Source organism: Dama dama, chromosome 7 (genome assembly GCF_033118175.1).
Source record: "Dama dama isolate Ldn47 chromosome 7, ASM3311817v1, whole genome shotgun sequence".
In the NCBI taxonomy this organism is placed as follows: Eukaryota; Metazoa; Chordata; class Mammalia; order Artiodactyla; family Cervidae; genus Dama; species Dama dama.
This window is the reverse complement of record NC_083687.1, coordinates 32,994,172-33,010,264: the sequence shown is the minus strand read 5'-3', so window position 1 is coordinate 33,010,264 and position 16,093 is coordinate 32,994,172. Positions and strand designations below refer to the sequence as shown.

The 16,093-nt window shown below is 41.9% G+C and overlaps 2 protein-coding genes and 4 non-coding genes across 7 annotated transcripts; 3 read left to right on the top strand and 3 right to left on the bottom strand.

The window, feature by feature from the left end:
* Positions 1-7: 7 nt before the first annotated feature.
* On the bottom strand, positions 8-15,179 carry LOC133059825 (histone H2B type 1-K). 2 transcript variants are annotated; one of them, XM_061147420.1, is made up of 5 exons: positions 14,010-15,009; positions 6,552-6,680; positions 5,780-5,947; positions 5,054-5,169; positions 8-513 (listed from the first exon to the last, which is right to left on the bottom strand). In XM_061147420.1, the coding sequence occupies exon 5, from the start codon at positions 487-489 to the stop codon at positions 109-111; it is 381 nt and encodes a 126-aa protein (XP_061003403.1). In that variant the 5' UTR covers positions 490-513; positions 5,054-5,169; positions 5,780-5,947; positions 6,552-6,680; positions 14,010-15,009; the 3' UTR covers positions 8-108. The 2 variants fall into 2 exon arrangements, 1 of the variants encoding a protein (XP_061003403.1); XR_009693631.1 differs by lacking the exon at positions 8-513 and adding an exon at positions 3,727-3,941 and having other exon boundaries at positions 14,010-15,179.
* On the top strand, positions 553-1,242 carry LOC133059823 (histone H2A type 1-H). The gene has a single exon (XM_061147416.1). It carries the CDS (start codon positions 820-822, stop codon positions 1,204-1,206), a length of 387 nt encoding a protein of 128 aa, XP_061003399.1. The 5' UTR covers positions 553-819; the 3' UTR covers positions 1,207-1,242.
* Positions 7,283-7,354, top strand: TRNAH-GUG (transfer RNA histidin (anticodon GUG)). The gene has a single exon. It is a non-coding gene; the product is annotated as a tRNA-His (tRNA).
* Positions 7,776-7,848, bottom strand: TRNAV-UAC (transfer RNA valine (anticodon UAC)). The gene has a single exon. It is a non-coding gene; the product is annotated as a tRNA-Val (tRNA).
* On the top strand, positions 11,498-11,571 carry TRNAT-AGU (transfer RNA threonine (anticodon AGU)). Its single transcript has one exon. It is a non-coding gene; the product is annotated as a tRNA-Thr (tRNA).
* On the bottom strand, positions 13,911-13,984 carry TRNAI-AAU (transfer RNA isoleucine (anticodon AAU)). Its single transcript has one exon. It is a non-coding gene; the product is annotated as a tRNA-Ile (tRNA).
* Positions 15,180-16,093: the final 914 nt, after the last annotated feature.

Sequence of the window (16,093 nt, the reverse complement as noted above, 5' to 3'; positions counted from 1 at the left end):
AGGTCCCTAACAAAGTTGGAGTACGTGTTGACAGTTCTTTTACATTGACAACTTAGTGGCTCTTAAAAGAGCCTTTGTGGTGGGTCTAAGAGCGATTGATGGACAACTTTACTTGGCGCTGGTGTACTTGGTGACGGCCTTGGTGCCCTCAGACACCGCGTGTTTGGCCAGCTCCCCGGGCAGCAGCAGGCGCACGGCCGTCTGGATCTCCCTGGATGTGATGGTCGAGCGCTTGTTGTAATGCGCCAAACGCGATGCCTCGCCGGCGATGCGCTCGAAGATGTCGTTGACGAAAGAGTTCATGATGCCCATGGCCTTGGACGAGATGCCGGTGTCCGGGTGGACCTGCTTCAGCACCTTGTACACGTACACGGAGTAGCTCTCCTTGCGGCTGCGTTTGCGCTTCTTGCCGTCCTTCTTCTGCGCCTTGGTCACCGCCTTCTTGGAGCCCTTTTTCGGGGCTGGAGCGGACTTCGCTGGTTCCGGCATAGTTGTCAAAACTTACACCGCAGTCTAAAACACAAACCAGAAAAAAAGCGACAGAACCGCAAAGTTCCTCTTTTATATAGAACCACCTATGCAAATAAGGTCATAGGTTAAAGTCTTAGTCGATTGGTGGCGGTTGAAGAAGACGTCAGAAATTAGTTATGCCCAATCAGAACGGAAGAACTCCAATTTCTCATTCCCATTGGTTAAAATGAAGCCCACTAACCTAACCAATCACACGTCTTCTTTTTCGCGCCCAATTAGGCTTATAAAAGTCACTGCACTTGTAGTTACATTACTGAATTTAACTGCGCTGCACTTGTGGAATACGAAATGTCTGGACGTGGTAAGCAAGGTGGCAAGGCTCGTGCTAAAGCCAAAACCCGCTCCTCGCGGGCTGGACTCCAGTTCCCCGTAGGCAGGGTACATCGCTTGCTCCGCAAAGGCAACTATGCTGAGCGGGTAGGTGCTGGGGCTCCGGTGTACTTGGCGGCAGTGCTGGAGTACCTGACGGCTGAGATTTTGGAGCTGGCGGGCAATGCGGCCCGCGACAACAAGAAAACGCGAATCATCCCGCGTCATTTGCAGCTGGCTATCCGCAACGATGAAGAACTCAATAAACTGCTGGGAAAGGTCACCATTGCTCAGGGTGGTGTCTTACCCAACATCCAGGCCGTGCTACTACCTAAGAAAACTGAGAGCCACCACAAAGCCAAATAAAGAGTTTAGGAAAAGTGAAGAAAAACAAAGGCTCTTTTCAGAGCCAACCTACACTGTCAAAGAAAAAGCTGTGACTACTGTATGTTTTGAGTGTTAAGGTTCCAAGATGCTTACACTGAGCGTGTAAAGTAGTAGTTCTGGCGTGTCAAAATACGGTCTGAATGGACGTTAACGTGGATTAGTATGTTCATGAGAGGCTTACTTAGAAGCCAGGAGATGAATCAACAGGTAATTTCTTGAAACCAGATGACCTTCATGTTGCCTAGTAGTGTCTAGTCAACATGGAAGGCACTGGTTACTTTTAGGAAACATTTAGCAGTATTGAGTATAGTAGAAAAATCCTTGGAGGAACATTTTGAGTAAGTGCCCTGACTAAAGGATAGTTTTTATCAGGTTAAATTCTTGAGTTCTGCTTACTTTCATTTTCTTGAGGATTTATCCTAATGGGAAATTAGCTTGTCGATTAAAATTATACAGTAATTTCCTAACCTCCTGTAAATCCTTGAACCTATTTCCTTAGGATACACATATTTGTTGAACGCACTCCGGTGTAGACAGTCAATGCGACTCAAAATCTGCCTCCCTGGAAGTTACCTGTTTAGTGCGTGCGTGCTGTCGCTTCAGTCGTCTACGACTGCGACCCCATGAATTTAGCCTGCAAGTCTCAGTCCATGAGATTCTCCAGGCAAGAATACTGGAGTGGGTTGCTATGCCGTCCTCCAGGGCATCTTTCCCACCCAGTGATCGAACTCAGTGATCTTTCTTAGGTCCCCTGCATTGGCAGGCAAGTTCTTTACCACTGGTCGATCACTAGGTGAGGGAGCCATAAGTAAACACATAAATATGTACTACAATATTCCTGTGAAGAACATAGGAGTTAAGTAATAGAGCATAATCGGGACTCATTTTATAAGATAACCTCTTTTAAAGGAGTTACCTGATCAGAGACCTACATAAATTGAAAAAGAAACAAGACAGATATTAGAAAAAGAAAATTTCAAGTAGAAGTAATAAAGTGCAAAAGCCTTAAGACAGAAAATATGTTTTTCTTGGGAAGAGCCAGAAGGCCCATGAGGTTATGAACTTGAAGGGGGAGGGCCACTATAATATAGGACTTTGGCTGTGCAACTTAATGGGTATAAGTAATCAAAAACAATAGCAACCCTGATCTCTTGAGATAATAAATTTGATAATACAGATTAGCTAAATAGAAAAAGTATGAAATCCAACCCACTTAAAAAAAAAAAGACACCATAGAATAGTATTGTCCTCACCTTATTATGTGGTTCAAAAACTGAAAGATTTTGGAGAACATTCTTTATAATTCAGTACAGGATTTATTTGCTATATCTAGTCTTTGTTTGCAGAAGCCTTTTTGAATGAAATGATAGTAAAATGCAAGAGGCCAAGGAAAAAAACTATGATGATATAGTGGTGCAGGTTGGGTTCTCTAGAAGCAGATGCTTGAGATAGTTTGGGGTGCAAGATGTTTATTAGGGACCAACATTGGTAGAGGAAGGAATAGGATTGGACAGAGGATGTCAACCTGTAATACAGGCCAGACAAACGTGGGGAGCAATGGAGCCTATATTACCTTTCAGAGTTGCCCCACATTGGGTGAAAATGTCCCCGGATCAGGTTTTACTCCCCCACCTTGCTTTGCCACTGATGTGGACTGCACTAGGAAAGGGCATGACTTGCGTTGGGTGGAACTCTGAAACACCAGGAACACTGGAGACAAGAACTGGTGCCTACCTACTAAGTGTGCTCTGCAGTTGGGCAGCAAGTCTTTCCTTGGTGGTGACCAGGCTACTGCATTTGCTTGTCTATGACATACATTAACATGAATATAAATATCAATGTTCAGTTCAGTTGCTCAGTCATGTCCTACTCTTTGCGACCCCATGAACCACAGCACGCCAGGCCTCCCTGTCTATTACCAACTCCTGGAGTCCACTCAAACCCATGTCCATTGAGTTGGTGATGCCATCCAACCATCTCATCCTCTGCTGTCCCCTTCTCCTCCTGCCCTCAATCTTTCCCAGCATCAGGGTCTTTTCAAATGAGTCAGCTCTTCGCATCAGGTGGCCAAAGTATTGGAGTTTCAGCTTCAACATCAGTCCTTCCAATGAACACCAAGGACTGATCTGCTTTAGGGTGGACTGGTTGGATCTCCTTGCAGTCCAAGGGACTCTCAAGGGTCTTCTCCAACAACTGAACTGAACTAAACTGAAATATCAATGTTGAGTCATTCTATGATAGTATTTGTAAAACTGACTTTAGCATGCATAGCTAGCATTGTTTCTTTGTTTTCATTGGGGGAACTTAAAAGAGATGTTTTCTTTTGAGAAAAATGAGAAAACTATCTATAAATCTTTACTAATTCCAGGTACTCCAATTAGATTTTAGATGCCTTAATCATTGCAAATGGAAGGTGATATAAAACAATTATAAGGAATATGAGAGGGTCATTGGAATGGACCCTGATGTTGGGAAAGATTAAAAGCAGGAGAAGAAGGGGATGACAGGGGATGAGATGGTTGGATGGCATCACCGACTTGATGGACATGAGTTCAAGCAAGCTCCAGGAGTTGGGGATGGACAGGGAAACCTAACGTGCTGCAGTTCGTGGGGTTGCAAAGAGACTGAGCGACTGAACTGAACTGATGAGAGGATCTTCCACGGGGCTTCTCTCCCTTCTCCAGGTCCTTGGAAGGAAGAGCATAGGGCACAGCCTTTAAAAGAATGACATAGCCATAGGACATGACAAAGACTGGTTAGAACCAACGGAATCCAAAGATGGCAGACGATTCAACTTCCAGTAGACTTTGAGCCTCATATGCTCATTGTAATATTTTAACAGTTAAATGACACACCCACTAGCGCCATGACAGTTCTGAAGTGAAAATCACTCAGTCGTGTCTGACTCTTTGTGACCCTATGGACTACACAGTCTGAAATTCTCCAGGCCAGAATACTGGAGTGGATAGCCTTTCCTTTCCCCAGGGGCTCTTCTCAACCCAGGGACTGAACCAGGGTCTCCTGCACTACTGGCAGATTCTTTACCAGCTGAGCCACAAGGACAGTTCTGAGGCTAACTGAAAAAGGTCAAAAAGTGGGTGGTGGCCCAATTCCTGGAAATCTCTGCTCCTTTCCCAAAATAATTGGAATACTCCACTCATTAGCCTATGAAATTACCCTGCCCATAAACTAACCATGCCATATTTATGGGCTCACTGTCCCTCTCTCCCTTTCCCCTCAAGGCCTCCTAAGTTGGAGGTAAAGTTGCAGTACACAGCCATCCAGTTCTACTAGTGCAAAATGCTCTAAAAAGTCAATCAAAACAGGCCCAGGATTGTTAACCCTTTGTTAACTGGTCATAGGGAGTTGACCAAGAGGTTATAAAAAAGAATTGGTTGAAGGAGAGGCAGCAACACAGAGTTCTCATTGAGTCACACATGACTGTGATCCATGTGATCATTTTGGTTCGTTTTCTCTCATTGTGGTTTTCACTCTATCTGCCCTCTGATGGGTGAGTATAAGAAGTTCGTACAATCTTCCTGAAGGGAGAGACTGGCTGTGGAGAAAACTGGGTCTTGCTCTGGTAGGCAGGGCCATGCTCAGTAAATCTTCAATCCAATTTTCCCCTGACGGCTGGGACTGTGCTGCCTCCCTGTAGTTTGGCCTGAGGCGGCCCAGTCCTAGACTTTGCAGTCACTATAGTAGACTACACGCTCTACGGTACAGGTAATGGCAACCGCCTCCCAGGACTGCTGCTGCCAGTGCCCCTGGCCTGCGACAAGCCACTGTCAACCCACACCTCCGCCGGAGACTCCCACACACTCACAGGCAAGTCTGGCTCAGTCTCTTGTGGGGTCACTGTTCCTTTCTCCTGGGTCCTGGTGCGCACAGGGTTTTGCTTGTGCCTTCCTGGAGTCTCTGTTTCCCAATCCTGTGGAAGTTCTGTAATCAAATCCCACCAAAAATCCTTCAAGCTAGGCTTCAACAGTACAAGAACCGAGAACTTCCAGATGTACAAGCTAGATTTAGAAAGGGCAGAGGAACCTAACTACTGGACCACCAGGAAACGCCTCCTACAGAGATTTTTTTTTAATAATATAGGAAAGGGAGATGGTAGGGTTCCTGGAGCTATGCCCCTGAGTAAAAGAGAAAGTTTTAAGTTTACTTTTTTTATAGAAAACTTATGAAAATCAGAAGTAGAAAAGTTCATGGCATTGATAAGCATAGAGCTAGGAAGTTGCATAGGCCACCTTCTTTATCCTATTCAGAATCACTGTTGTAAATGTGTCAGACAGAACCCTCAGAAAGGCTTTCAGAAATAAAAAGCACAAGAAAAGAGGCCATTTTCTAGGCTTTGTGCCACACCACGGACTAGCAACAGGATGAGCTTTTCTCTCTCTGTATAGGGAACCACATGCAAATCAATCCCATTGCTAAAAACACCACAGCGGAAAATATGGAAAAGCACTTGTGTCCATAAATAGGGTGCTTTCTAAACAGGGTGAAAGTCCCTGAGGGAAAGGAAGGAAGGAGAGGTCCAGCTCACACAAACCTGAGGCAGAAGCAGCCTGCATTCCCTGGAGAGCAGCATTTTCTTTCCTTCAGCTTAACTGAACGCATTTCCTTGAGACTGAGAAAATCCCTAGCTCTCTTCCCAGATCAAATTAATACTGGGAATTCTTCAGCAAACCTGCCAGTAATTAGGATGGCTTTGTGTCATCTAGAAGGAAAGAGACAAAGAAAATCTCAGAAAATTAAGGACATCATTTTGGCTCTGCTGAGAAGCATTTTATGGACAGCTGCTGTTATATGAAATTTTTGCTTTCATTTTCTGTTGATTCCTTCCTCCCCACAGCCCTACCTGATAACGTACTCCACACACAATAAAGTCATGTGCTTGGCCACATGCTGTTGGGAGACTGCTCTCATAAAGCACTGGATTGGAATCTCTGCATATTCATTCATTCATTGTGGGGCCAAGCAATATTCATAAAGAGCCCTGGTGATAAACTATTGAACAAGACAGTTATATCTTCTTGGAACACAGTGAGGGAGGGGAGGGAAGAAGGGAGGAGATTGACATTAATTTAGAATAACTCTGGTAAGTAATTAATCATAAGAAACTGATATAGGGATATTGATGGAAAAGCCAAAAAAAAAAGGATCATGGAACAGAGAAAATAAAATTTGACTTAGACCAAGAGGAATATATTGTATGGAGACAACAGGTCAGGAAAAGCTTCCCCAATAAATTCAGTGAAAAGCTGAATGAAACAGAAATGAAATTTAACCAGGTGTAGAGAAGAAGGGAACTCATTTCCTACCAAGGAAGGAGCACTCCAGGACTCTGACTCTAGGGTCAATGTTCGCAGAGCCATCTGTGAGGGGGTGGGGGTTGGACCATAGAGCTTCCAGGCCACATAAGAAGCACTTTCCCCTCTGGCAACCTAAACCTAGGTAAATGGAGAAAATAGTTTCAGTGAGATGTGAGCACTCTAGACACCACACTTTCTGACAGTTTCAATTGGGCAGGATGAGTCCTGGTGGGCTGAACTCACAGATGTTTGGGCAGGATCGATCCATATTTGTTGCCTTGAACTGACTTCTGGCACCTGATATGAGGCCAGATTACACAGCAAGCACCCGAAGATTCTGACCAGTTTGGCCAAAAATGGGAATCAGTAAGATTCGCTTCGAAGCCACCACCCTCCCTGTTCCATAGCTGGAGGTCTGAGGACCACTCTTTGTAAAACTAAGCAAGAAATGTGCATGGATTAGAAGTGGAAGTGAGAGTAGTGATTCCACAAGTGTTAGCAACCCAGAGAGGAGCCATCATGTTTGAAAAATTGCACGGAGTGAAACAATTTTTGTTCTTTTTGGTTTGTTTGCCAGGAGCAAGATGTTGGAAAGTGGAGGAGAGGATAAGGCAATTAACTGAGATGGCATTTCTAAATAAAGACGGGAAACAAAGTGCCTGTTCTATGGATGACGGGAATGGATGTCCCTGAGAAAAGAGCAGAGGTACAGCCCAGATGCAAGCGTTTCTTCATGGCTTGCCGTGATCGTATAGTGGTTAGTACTCTGCGTTGTGGCCGCAGCAACCTCGGTTCGAATCCGAGTCACGGCAGGAACTGCATTGCTCATAAGCACCTCACTGTTTTTGCAACATTGCCATGGAGACAGCCTCGGAAATGCCTTTGCGAGATAGAAGACAAATGTTCTGCCCGCACTGGCCAATAACGGCTGTCTTTTACACTCACACTTTATGAATTCTTAGGTTTCATATAGGATTCTATGGTGGATTTCACTTTCTTCCAGATTTCTCTCTAGTCATTATAAAAGTCAAGGAGAAATAGGTGACAACCTGATGCTCCACACTGCCTCACAGAGCTACGCAGTATATGAAAATGGATCTCTCAAAGAGAGGTCAGGGGAAAATCACATATTCTGTTTCATAAATAGCTATTAGAAGCCTAAGCTACAGAACATGGAAACCTCACTGTTTGCTTTGGAGGTGGAGAAGAGAAAAAAACACATGTCCCCTCAGCTGGTTCCACTGGGGATCGAACCCAGGACCTTCTGCGTGTAAAGCAGATGTGCTAACCACTACACTATGGAACCACGAGCTGGCAGGTCTTCTGTCCCTAGATAGAAAAGTTTCTGGCAAAATATATCAGCAAATATAATTATTGATTCAAAGATAGGTAGGTTTGAACACAGAAACTTTTGGTGCTTAATTACATTTCTAGTGCATTTCACTCTCACACAAGCATAAAATATCTTCAAGTTGCATCATTTGTAAACACACCATTCTTGATTTGTGCCCCTTTGAACACTTCTAATCTATCTGTGAACACACGATTCTTGATTTGTGCCCCTTTGAACTTCTAGACAAATCTATATTTATCCATTCACTCAAAGAGTATGTATGTTGAACATGTGGGCCAAGCACTTGTCAAAGTGCCGAGGATAGAGCAGTGCAACAATCAAAACCCCTGTGTATACACACCTCATCACCTTATCTGACCATGCTGTAGTTCCTAGCAAATAACAGGTGCTGAATAAATGTATCTATTTCAAACGAATTATAAACAAAATTAGCAGCACTCTCATGACCTCTCTTTTTTGCAGCTAAATTACAGCTAGACAATTAGGGGACTGCTCACTAAGTTAAACTTAGGATATTTGTGCATTAATGCAGATGGAAGGCAAAAAAAAAAAAAAATTTCAATTGTAGGGGTTCAGAGCATGCCGTTTCAAAATATTCTCCTCTGATATGTTGATTTTTCAACAGCTAACCACACTTGAAAAAGAGCAAATGCAAAAAGGGCACTCTTACCTTCCTTTTGATTCTGACAGCAGGAGATGAAATACAATATGCCCTCCCTGTACCAGGAAGAAGGAAGCATTCTTATTACCAGAGACTGGGGAGTCCAAGCAGAGAGAACTCTTCCCCAAAAAGAAAAACCTCCTTAAACTAACCCCTTATCTTCCAAGTCACTTTTCCACAATTAACTGCCCTAGTCCAAACCCTTTCATCTTGTCACATTTTCAGGTTTTTCCATCCTAATACATAAGTGTTGGACTCTAATTGCTTCTTTAAGTCTTCATTTTTCTTGTGAGGGCTCCCACGTACAACTTGCTTAATAAAATTTGTATGGGTTTCTCCTATCAATCTGTTTTATGCTAGTTTAATTCTTAGGCCCAATCAGAAACCCTAAGAGTAGAGGAGAAATTTTACCTCTCCTACACAATCTCTCTCTCCTCTCCCTCCTTCCTTGTAATATATTAGTGGTGTGACAAATCTTCAAATTCTGGGCCCTAATTTCCAGAGCCTTAGTGAAGAGTTGGGAGCCTTTTAGAAGTCAAGTCACTGGTGAGAAGGTTGTTTGAGGGTCACATAATCTAGTTGTTCAAGGTCTTCTCAGTTTTCATTTCTATTTACAATTAATTTACAGTGGGCATAAAAACTGATGGGCTTGGGCTGGTTATACCAAATTGGTGGTGGGCAAGGACCATGGTGGAAAGATGTACCTATTAAACACTGCTTACTAGGATTTTTTTTTTTTTCTAGGCTTTGCAGGTAAGGTATAGAATTATAGGAGAGCAAAAAATAACCAAAGAGCCTGAGCACAAGACAGAAACTCATAGGGTTTCTGGAACAAACATACGGAGTTTCCAGTTCTTAATGAAAAGGATCAATCAAAAAAAACAAGCTCATGCACCAGAGCAAGGATTAAACCCAAGTAGATACACAACTTACAAACTTTAATTTCAAAACCTTCCCACTCACCAATGATAGCAATAGGATTTTGTTCTCATATCTTTTCTAATAAGAAACCAAAAAGTATTTGTTTACAGTTTGGAAAGTCTAGGATTGACTTCATAGGCTCATGAAACATTGGCCCAAGCTTACAAGAATATAAACAAAAAACAAAACTTTGGAAGGCTCTTTGATGGGAAATTCATAAAATATAATTCAAAAAATATTTTCATAAAATTTACCGTTTATGTGCTATGACTTGTGATGGATTGTCAGAACTCTCCCTGACCTTTCAGATATATATTCTAACAAGAAAAACACATAATTTTACTAAATACCTAATTTCATGAAAATACAAGGAGGCTAAGTTAAAGGAAGTAAAGGATGCTACATGACCATCAACACATTCTGAAGACCCTTACTAAACCAAAACTTGAAGCACTAGAAGACTCACCTCCACAGACTGTCATATAAAAAACCAGTAGACTTCCCTATATGGCTAGACAGATCATGTCTCAAATTTAAAAGAAGAAAATCTATACTTTTTTAAGAGAGAATGTTTTTTAACCTAGTAAGAAAAATCCTTTAAGCATAACCTCAAAAGTACAAACCATTAGGGGGGAAAAGGACAGAAGATAGAAAACGCGATACACATTATGGAATTTTACACAGAAATTAGAAGCAATGATTTAAGTGTACATAGGGCAACTTTGATGGATCTTAAAGTCAAAATGTTTTTTAAAGGCATAAGCATATAATAATATATCATGCATATAAATTTATATGTACAAAACCCAAAAATGTCAATTTTGATATATATGTGTATATATATATGTATGATCAAAATAATACACAAAATGAACAAATTAGAAAACTTGCTTCTGTAAGGACAGGAATGGCAGCAGGACATAAGGACAAAGGGAATGAGTAAATCTTGTTGTAAGAAAGGGTGAGAAAGCTACACTGGCAGAGAAGAGCTGGTGGGTGCCCAGAGGAAATCAGGTAGATTTGTCACAGGATCTCAGTGATTTCTCTGTTCTCCAGGGTCTTTCATTTTGTGGGTGCTCAGTGAATGCATAAGCCTTCAATGCTTCTCCATAAAGCACAAAACACAAGGAAGTTATTTAAACATTTCCAAAAGATGGTCTCATCTGTTCCTTCCCCACCTTAAGCTGTATTTGGCCAACATGCCACAGACGCTTCTGCAATCATCAACCTGACACCAAACTGGGAAGAGAGGTCATGCGATTCTGCTAAGACACCCTGCACCTTGCCTCCTGCCTCCTGCGGGAAGTATCTACCACATTGCACCCTAATTTTCCTCACTTCTCTGAATCCTTCACCCACTTTTACAGTCAATGAAGACAGAGATCAAGTCAGTTTTAACTCACTGGTGCCATGACAGAATCTCCTCTGCATCAGTGTGTCCTTATCTTTGCTCGCTTTCTTGTGCCAGGTCAGATAAAATAGAAGGAAGCATGGTAGTCTTGCTCTTGTGCAGTGAATTAGCTCAGAAAGTAGCATCATAGAGTCTGTAACCTGGAGATTGGGGAACTGGTGCTTATGTCTCATTTGTTTGGAGGGGGAAGTTTTTAAAACTCGCTTTATTTATTTGTTTCTAGAATATAACTCTTAAAGATGGAGAAGTTTTTGTTTGTTTTGTTCATTGTTCTATCTTCAGTACCTAGTAAATTACCTGAAGTACAATAGTGACCACATTTGTGAACAAAATGGATAAAATTTTTTAATATGTGGCAATATCCAATATTTCCTCTAGAGGGCGAAAGTCACCATGAAATAGGAATTTCACTCCAATGTAAAATAATTTTTAAAACCTCGCACTGAAGAATGCATTAATTTTTATGTTGAAGTTTCTGTTTTCGTTTAAAAACATGGCTTAGAAATATAGATTCGTTCTCTTTGTCACCAAATCATGTACATTTCTGTCAAAATGCTGCATTTCACAGAAAATATTACAAATACGATATAACTGAAGCTTAGAAAAGCGGCCCTGTGGCTTAGCTGGTCAAAGCGCCTGTCTAGTAAACAGGAGATCCTGGGTTCGAATCCCAGCGGGGCCTTTCTCATTTGGTTTTTATATTTCAACAGAGTTGTTGCCACCAAACATCTTGCAGATGCATTGAACAATTTATATTACTGGTAAGTCCTGTATTAAATTCTTATTCTGATGTGGACAGTCTTTTTCCAGCATCACAATATGAAGAGCTGTGGTGAAGGGAAAAGTGAGTAAGTTTCCTGAATGAGTCAGTTTTCCTACAAGGATAGAAAGTGATGGATTTGCTAATGATTGGTGTGTGGATTGAGCACAAATTATCCTGCAGTACCTGATAGAGAGCAAAATTTCAAATTCTGTCTTGGAAGTTCAGTTTCAGCTCTCTTAACCTGTGACATCCAATATTTTCAGCTAAATGATGGAGTTTGGTTATCGGCATCAGGTAAAGAATTAAGACTTTTTAGAATCAGACTCATTTTTACTTCTGAGAACAAGTAAGAGAGGAATGTCAAATTTAGACTCTCGTCATTTTGGTTTTGTACAGCCCTCAAAACTGTATTTGTTTGTGCATTAGTAGAATCTTCTGAAAGTGGAAATTGGGAGCTTAATGATATTTTTAGGAAATAAATCATAAATAGATTATCAATTTCTTGAATGTTAAATGATGTCAGAGTTTATTAGCTAAAATGTCACTGCATAGCACTGGCCTACACATTGGGTATTAAAAAAAAAATTTCAAACATTATAATTGGAGTTTTATCAGAGTCATTGTCTTTTCACTTTCATAGAAATAGTTCTGCATTATGCCTGAAACCCTGTTTATACTTCATTGGAAACCCGGTTTCATTTTCATTAGTTTATCCGTAGCAGTTCTTACCCATGTACTTCCCAAGGAATGTGAGCAAAAATGGTAGTCACGAGGAGTAGCAGATTATGCCATCCCAGTAAGTTTGGAGTAGGTCCTACACATTTATATATTCATAAGGCTTCATATGTAAGTAATGTAAATCCTCAGTTGAAAGCCAATTGCCTAGAAGATGTTAGATTCAAAGTGCAACCAAGTTAACATTTTGAAAAGTAACTGAAGTTATGTCTCACTGTACTCTGCTGTTGTTGTCTAATATTAGGCAAAACGACACTAGAACTCCAAACATATTATGAACAGAGGGCACTAATACATCTCTAGGAATTTCTCATTCCTTGAAGGCTGTCAGCTAAGTTATTCTGTTTCTAGTGAATGTCCACATTTCATGGCCTGTGGCCTCCTTCATCTTCAAAGATAGCAATGACCTGTTGAGTCCTTCTTATACTTCAAATCTATAAGTATATTATTTAATATGCATGCAATGGAGTAATAGATGTCCTTTATTAATTTAAAAAAAAAAAAAGTTTTTCAGGTGCTGGCTTTGATACCAAGGATGCAGTACTGAGCAAAACAGAGGAAGGCCTTGCCATCTTGGGCTTGTTAAGCACCCACTATGTCCCTGGAACTGTGCTTTAGACATTACTTCGGTTATTACTTAATCAGTATCATACATGTTTTCATAGTAACCCCGGACTTTTAAATAAGAGAAAAAGTAAAAATATTCTGGGAGTCTGAAGGACAGTGCAAGGGTCGAGGGGAGAAAAAGGAGGAGGCTGGGCGCATAGAGAGCCAGGAGCCAGACTTCAAGAAAAGGGACCGACAGGGAGAGTGAGGAGCTTCCACTGAGAGCGGCCCCAGGGGCTCTTGCCCGCCTATCCCCCACTGCACACCCCGTTTTCGTCGTTCACATCTGAAGTCCAGAGATTTTGTGATAAACGTTCACAACAAAAAATTTTAGACGAGTTTTAAATGACTTGGTAAGTGGCAGCACAGAAGTAACGGTCAGATACAACCCAAAGGCTGACCAGTGCACCATTCTACCCCAGAGCATTCGCGGTTGCTGGTCTGAGGCTACGCCAACAAGCCTGAGATATTCCCACAGTGAGAAAAAGGAAAGCGAAATACCACCAGGCATATATCACCGAGGGGATCGAATCAGCGATCTTAACATCATAAAAACAATACCCTAAGCAACTGAGCAGCTCACCATGCAGAGGAATGATGTTTTTACATTTCAGAATTATAAACTATATCAAAACATTATTGCCTTAAGTTTTTTCCAGGATGATGCAAGAAATTCTCTAATTCTCCCTATCTCCTCTTTCCTAAATACAGCCACCTTACCTCGTTCAAGCCTCTTTGAAAGCTCTTCATCCTGACTCTGGTACGTTATTTCTTATAAAGAAAAAATACAGACACACAACCAAATCGTTCAGTGCTGGTGATATTAGGACAATCTGTAACTGGATACACTGCAGCACTTTCCACCTGAGATGTGGTCTATGAATAAAAAGGAGGGGGAGGAAGAAAAAGTCCAACTGTGGCCCGTACGGGGATCGAACCCGCGACCTTGGCGTTATTAGCACCACGCTCTAACCAACTGAGCTAACCGGCCACCCTTACGCCAGTGCTTTACTTACCTCTTTTAAAGTCTGATCTAATTAAAGTAGGCCGTCTTTCCGAAAGGTTTAAAAATGCTCTTTTTTCCTACTATAAAAGGAAAAGATAAATCCCAGCTGCCGGCACAGATAAACCTTGCTTCTCCCCAGGAAAACAAATTATTTCTCAAATCGACCGAGAAGACGCAGATCAATGTCCGGAAACAATTACTTCCTTGCAACTATTCCCAGAAGGCCTAGGGTAAACGCAAAGCTCCTGCACGCCTGAGATGGCGGCGGGCGGATCACGGAAGTCATCACAGAGCCCCAGCAGTGCAGGGCTCAGAGAATCTGGCTTCCGCGCGCGGGGTACGGATTCTCTGCTCCGGGAGACCTTTCCCGGCGGGTCTCCTCTTCCCAGAGGCCTCTAGCTGCTTGGCCTCAGGGTGGGTTGCTTGGTTGCCCTAAAGTTAAGTCTGTGGTTAGCTGTTCGTCCCGAGCGGAGTGAGACCGTGACCTGACGCTGCAGTACCGACCATCGGACACTTGGTGGCGACAGAGGGCGGGGTTGAGGTCCCCGGAGGCAAAAGGACTGACTTCTCCATCCTAAAACCTGCAATTCTTTGACGAGAGAAATCGAGACCAGGGCGAGGCCGGGCCAGGGTCCGTGATCCGGACCAAGAAGAAACAACGGAATCTGAAAGGGGCAAGGGAACTAAAGCCAAGATCAGGCAACACACAGGAAGGAGTTAGGAAATCTTTGCCCTTCTGAGTTTGGCCTGATCACCTGCAAGCCGTGTCAACTCTGGCAGAGACCAACGGTGCAGCAAATTTCTACTTGCTTTCTTTTCTCTGTTGGACCCTACGACCCTCTCTCTCTCTTTTTTCCCCCCTACTTTTTTGCATTTGAAGTTAATTGACTCATTTTATGTATGTATATAGTACATCGAGTAAGATCTGAAAGACTATTTCTAAAGAGAGCTATTTCTTTTAATGAGACAAGTTAACTATTCATTTACTTGTTTTATATTATGCAATTTATAAATTTTGTTTTTAATTGTTTAAAAAGCTGTAAGATGGTATTTCTTATCTTTAGTATTGATACACTGATAAAAAATATGTATATCTTTAACTTTGTATCAGCATCCAGCTTATGAACTAGTAGCTGTCTTCATTTTCTTTGTCCTCTAGTAAAAATTTGGTGGAAGGTGAGCGGAGAAAACCAATTTTTAAATTTTGATTGTATGTGTTTATTTATTTTCATTAAAAATTTTTACTACAGTTCTTCATCTGTAGTCTTTTCTCCTCTCTTTGAGCTTTACTGCCACTGTCCCAGATTTCCAAACCCTGAGAAACCTCCCTCTGCTTAAAGGCCAGAAGGTCAGCTGTTTGAGTGACTGGGCAATCTTTTGCTCTCCTTCCCTCTCCCAGGCTGTTTTTGGCTGGGAGCTCTCTCCACTCATTAAGTCTTGGAGAGGTTTCTTTCAGTTCTCTAGTCTTGGCTGTTGGCAGCTAAAATACAAAGTACCTTGTACTGGTTGCTCTTTGTTTTTCTGCCCTGCTCCCCAACTTCAGAAGGTTTTGAACTAGAGAGTGCCTCAGTGGGTATTTCCACTTTCTGGTCTTTTCCCTCACCCGCTTTTGACCTACTCACCCCTAGCAGAAATAACCAGAACTGATTTGGCTACTTGGAATTCTGTTTGGGTCAAGCAAGCCCACAGCATACCTTTAAAATTTCTTAGTTTCTTCTGGTTTCCCTTAATCTGGTCTTCACTATCTTTTTCTCCTTTGTGACTGCCCATCTGCCAGAGATAAAGACAGCTAGAAACTTCTTTTCTTCAATGAGGGCCCCTTTCTAGAATTTAGTTTACTTTGATTCTTTTGTATCCTCAACTCCTGATGGGTTCAGAAAATCTACTTCTCTTAAGCTTACCGTTAGTTATTTATTAGGTTGAGAGGACAACCTAGTTAGTAGGTTGAGAGGACAACACTCTTGCAACTTCCTACAACTTAACAAAAAATGGAACTCAGTGCTTTATATTTTTAAAATATTTCCAGATTTGTGTGCCAAAACTGCTGTGTCATTCCTCGAAACTATTTCCTTTAGAATATATATAACAGACTAG

Excerpts from the sequence above, each read along its gene's own strand:
- LOC133059825 (XM_061147420.1), bottom strand. The coding sequence starts at position 489 with ATGCCGGAACCAGCGAAGTCCGCTCCAGCCCCGAAAAAGGGCTCCAAG.
- LOC133059823 (XM_061147416.1), top strand. The coding sequence starts at position 820 with ATGTCTGGACGTGGTAAGCAAGGTGGCAAGGCTCGTGCTAAAGCCAAA.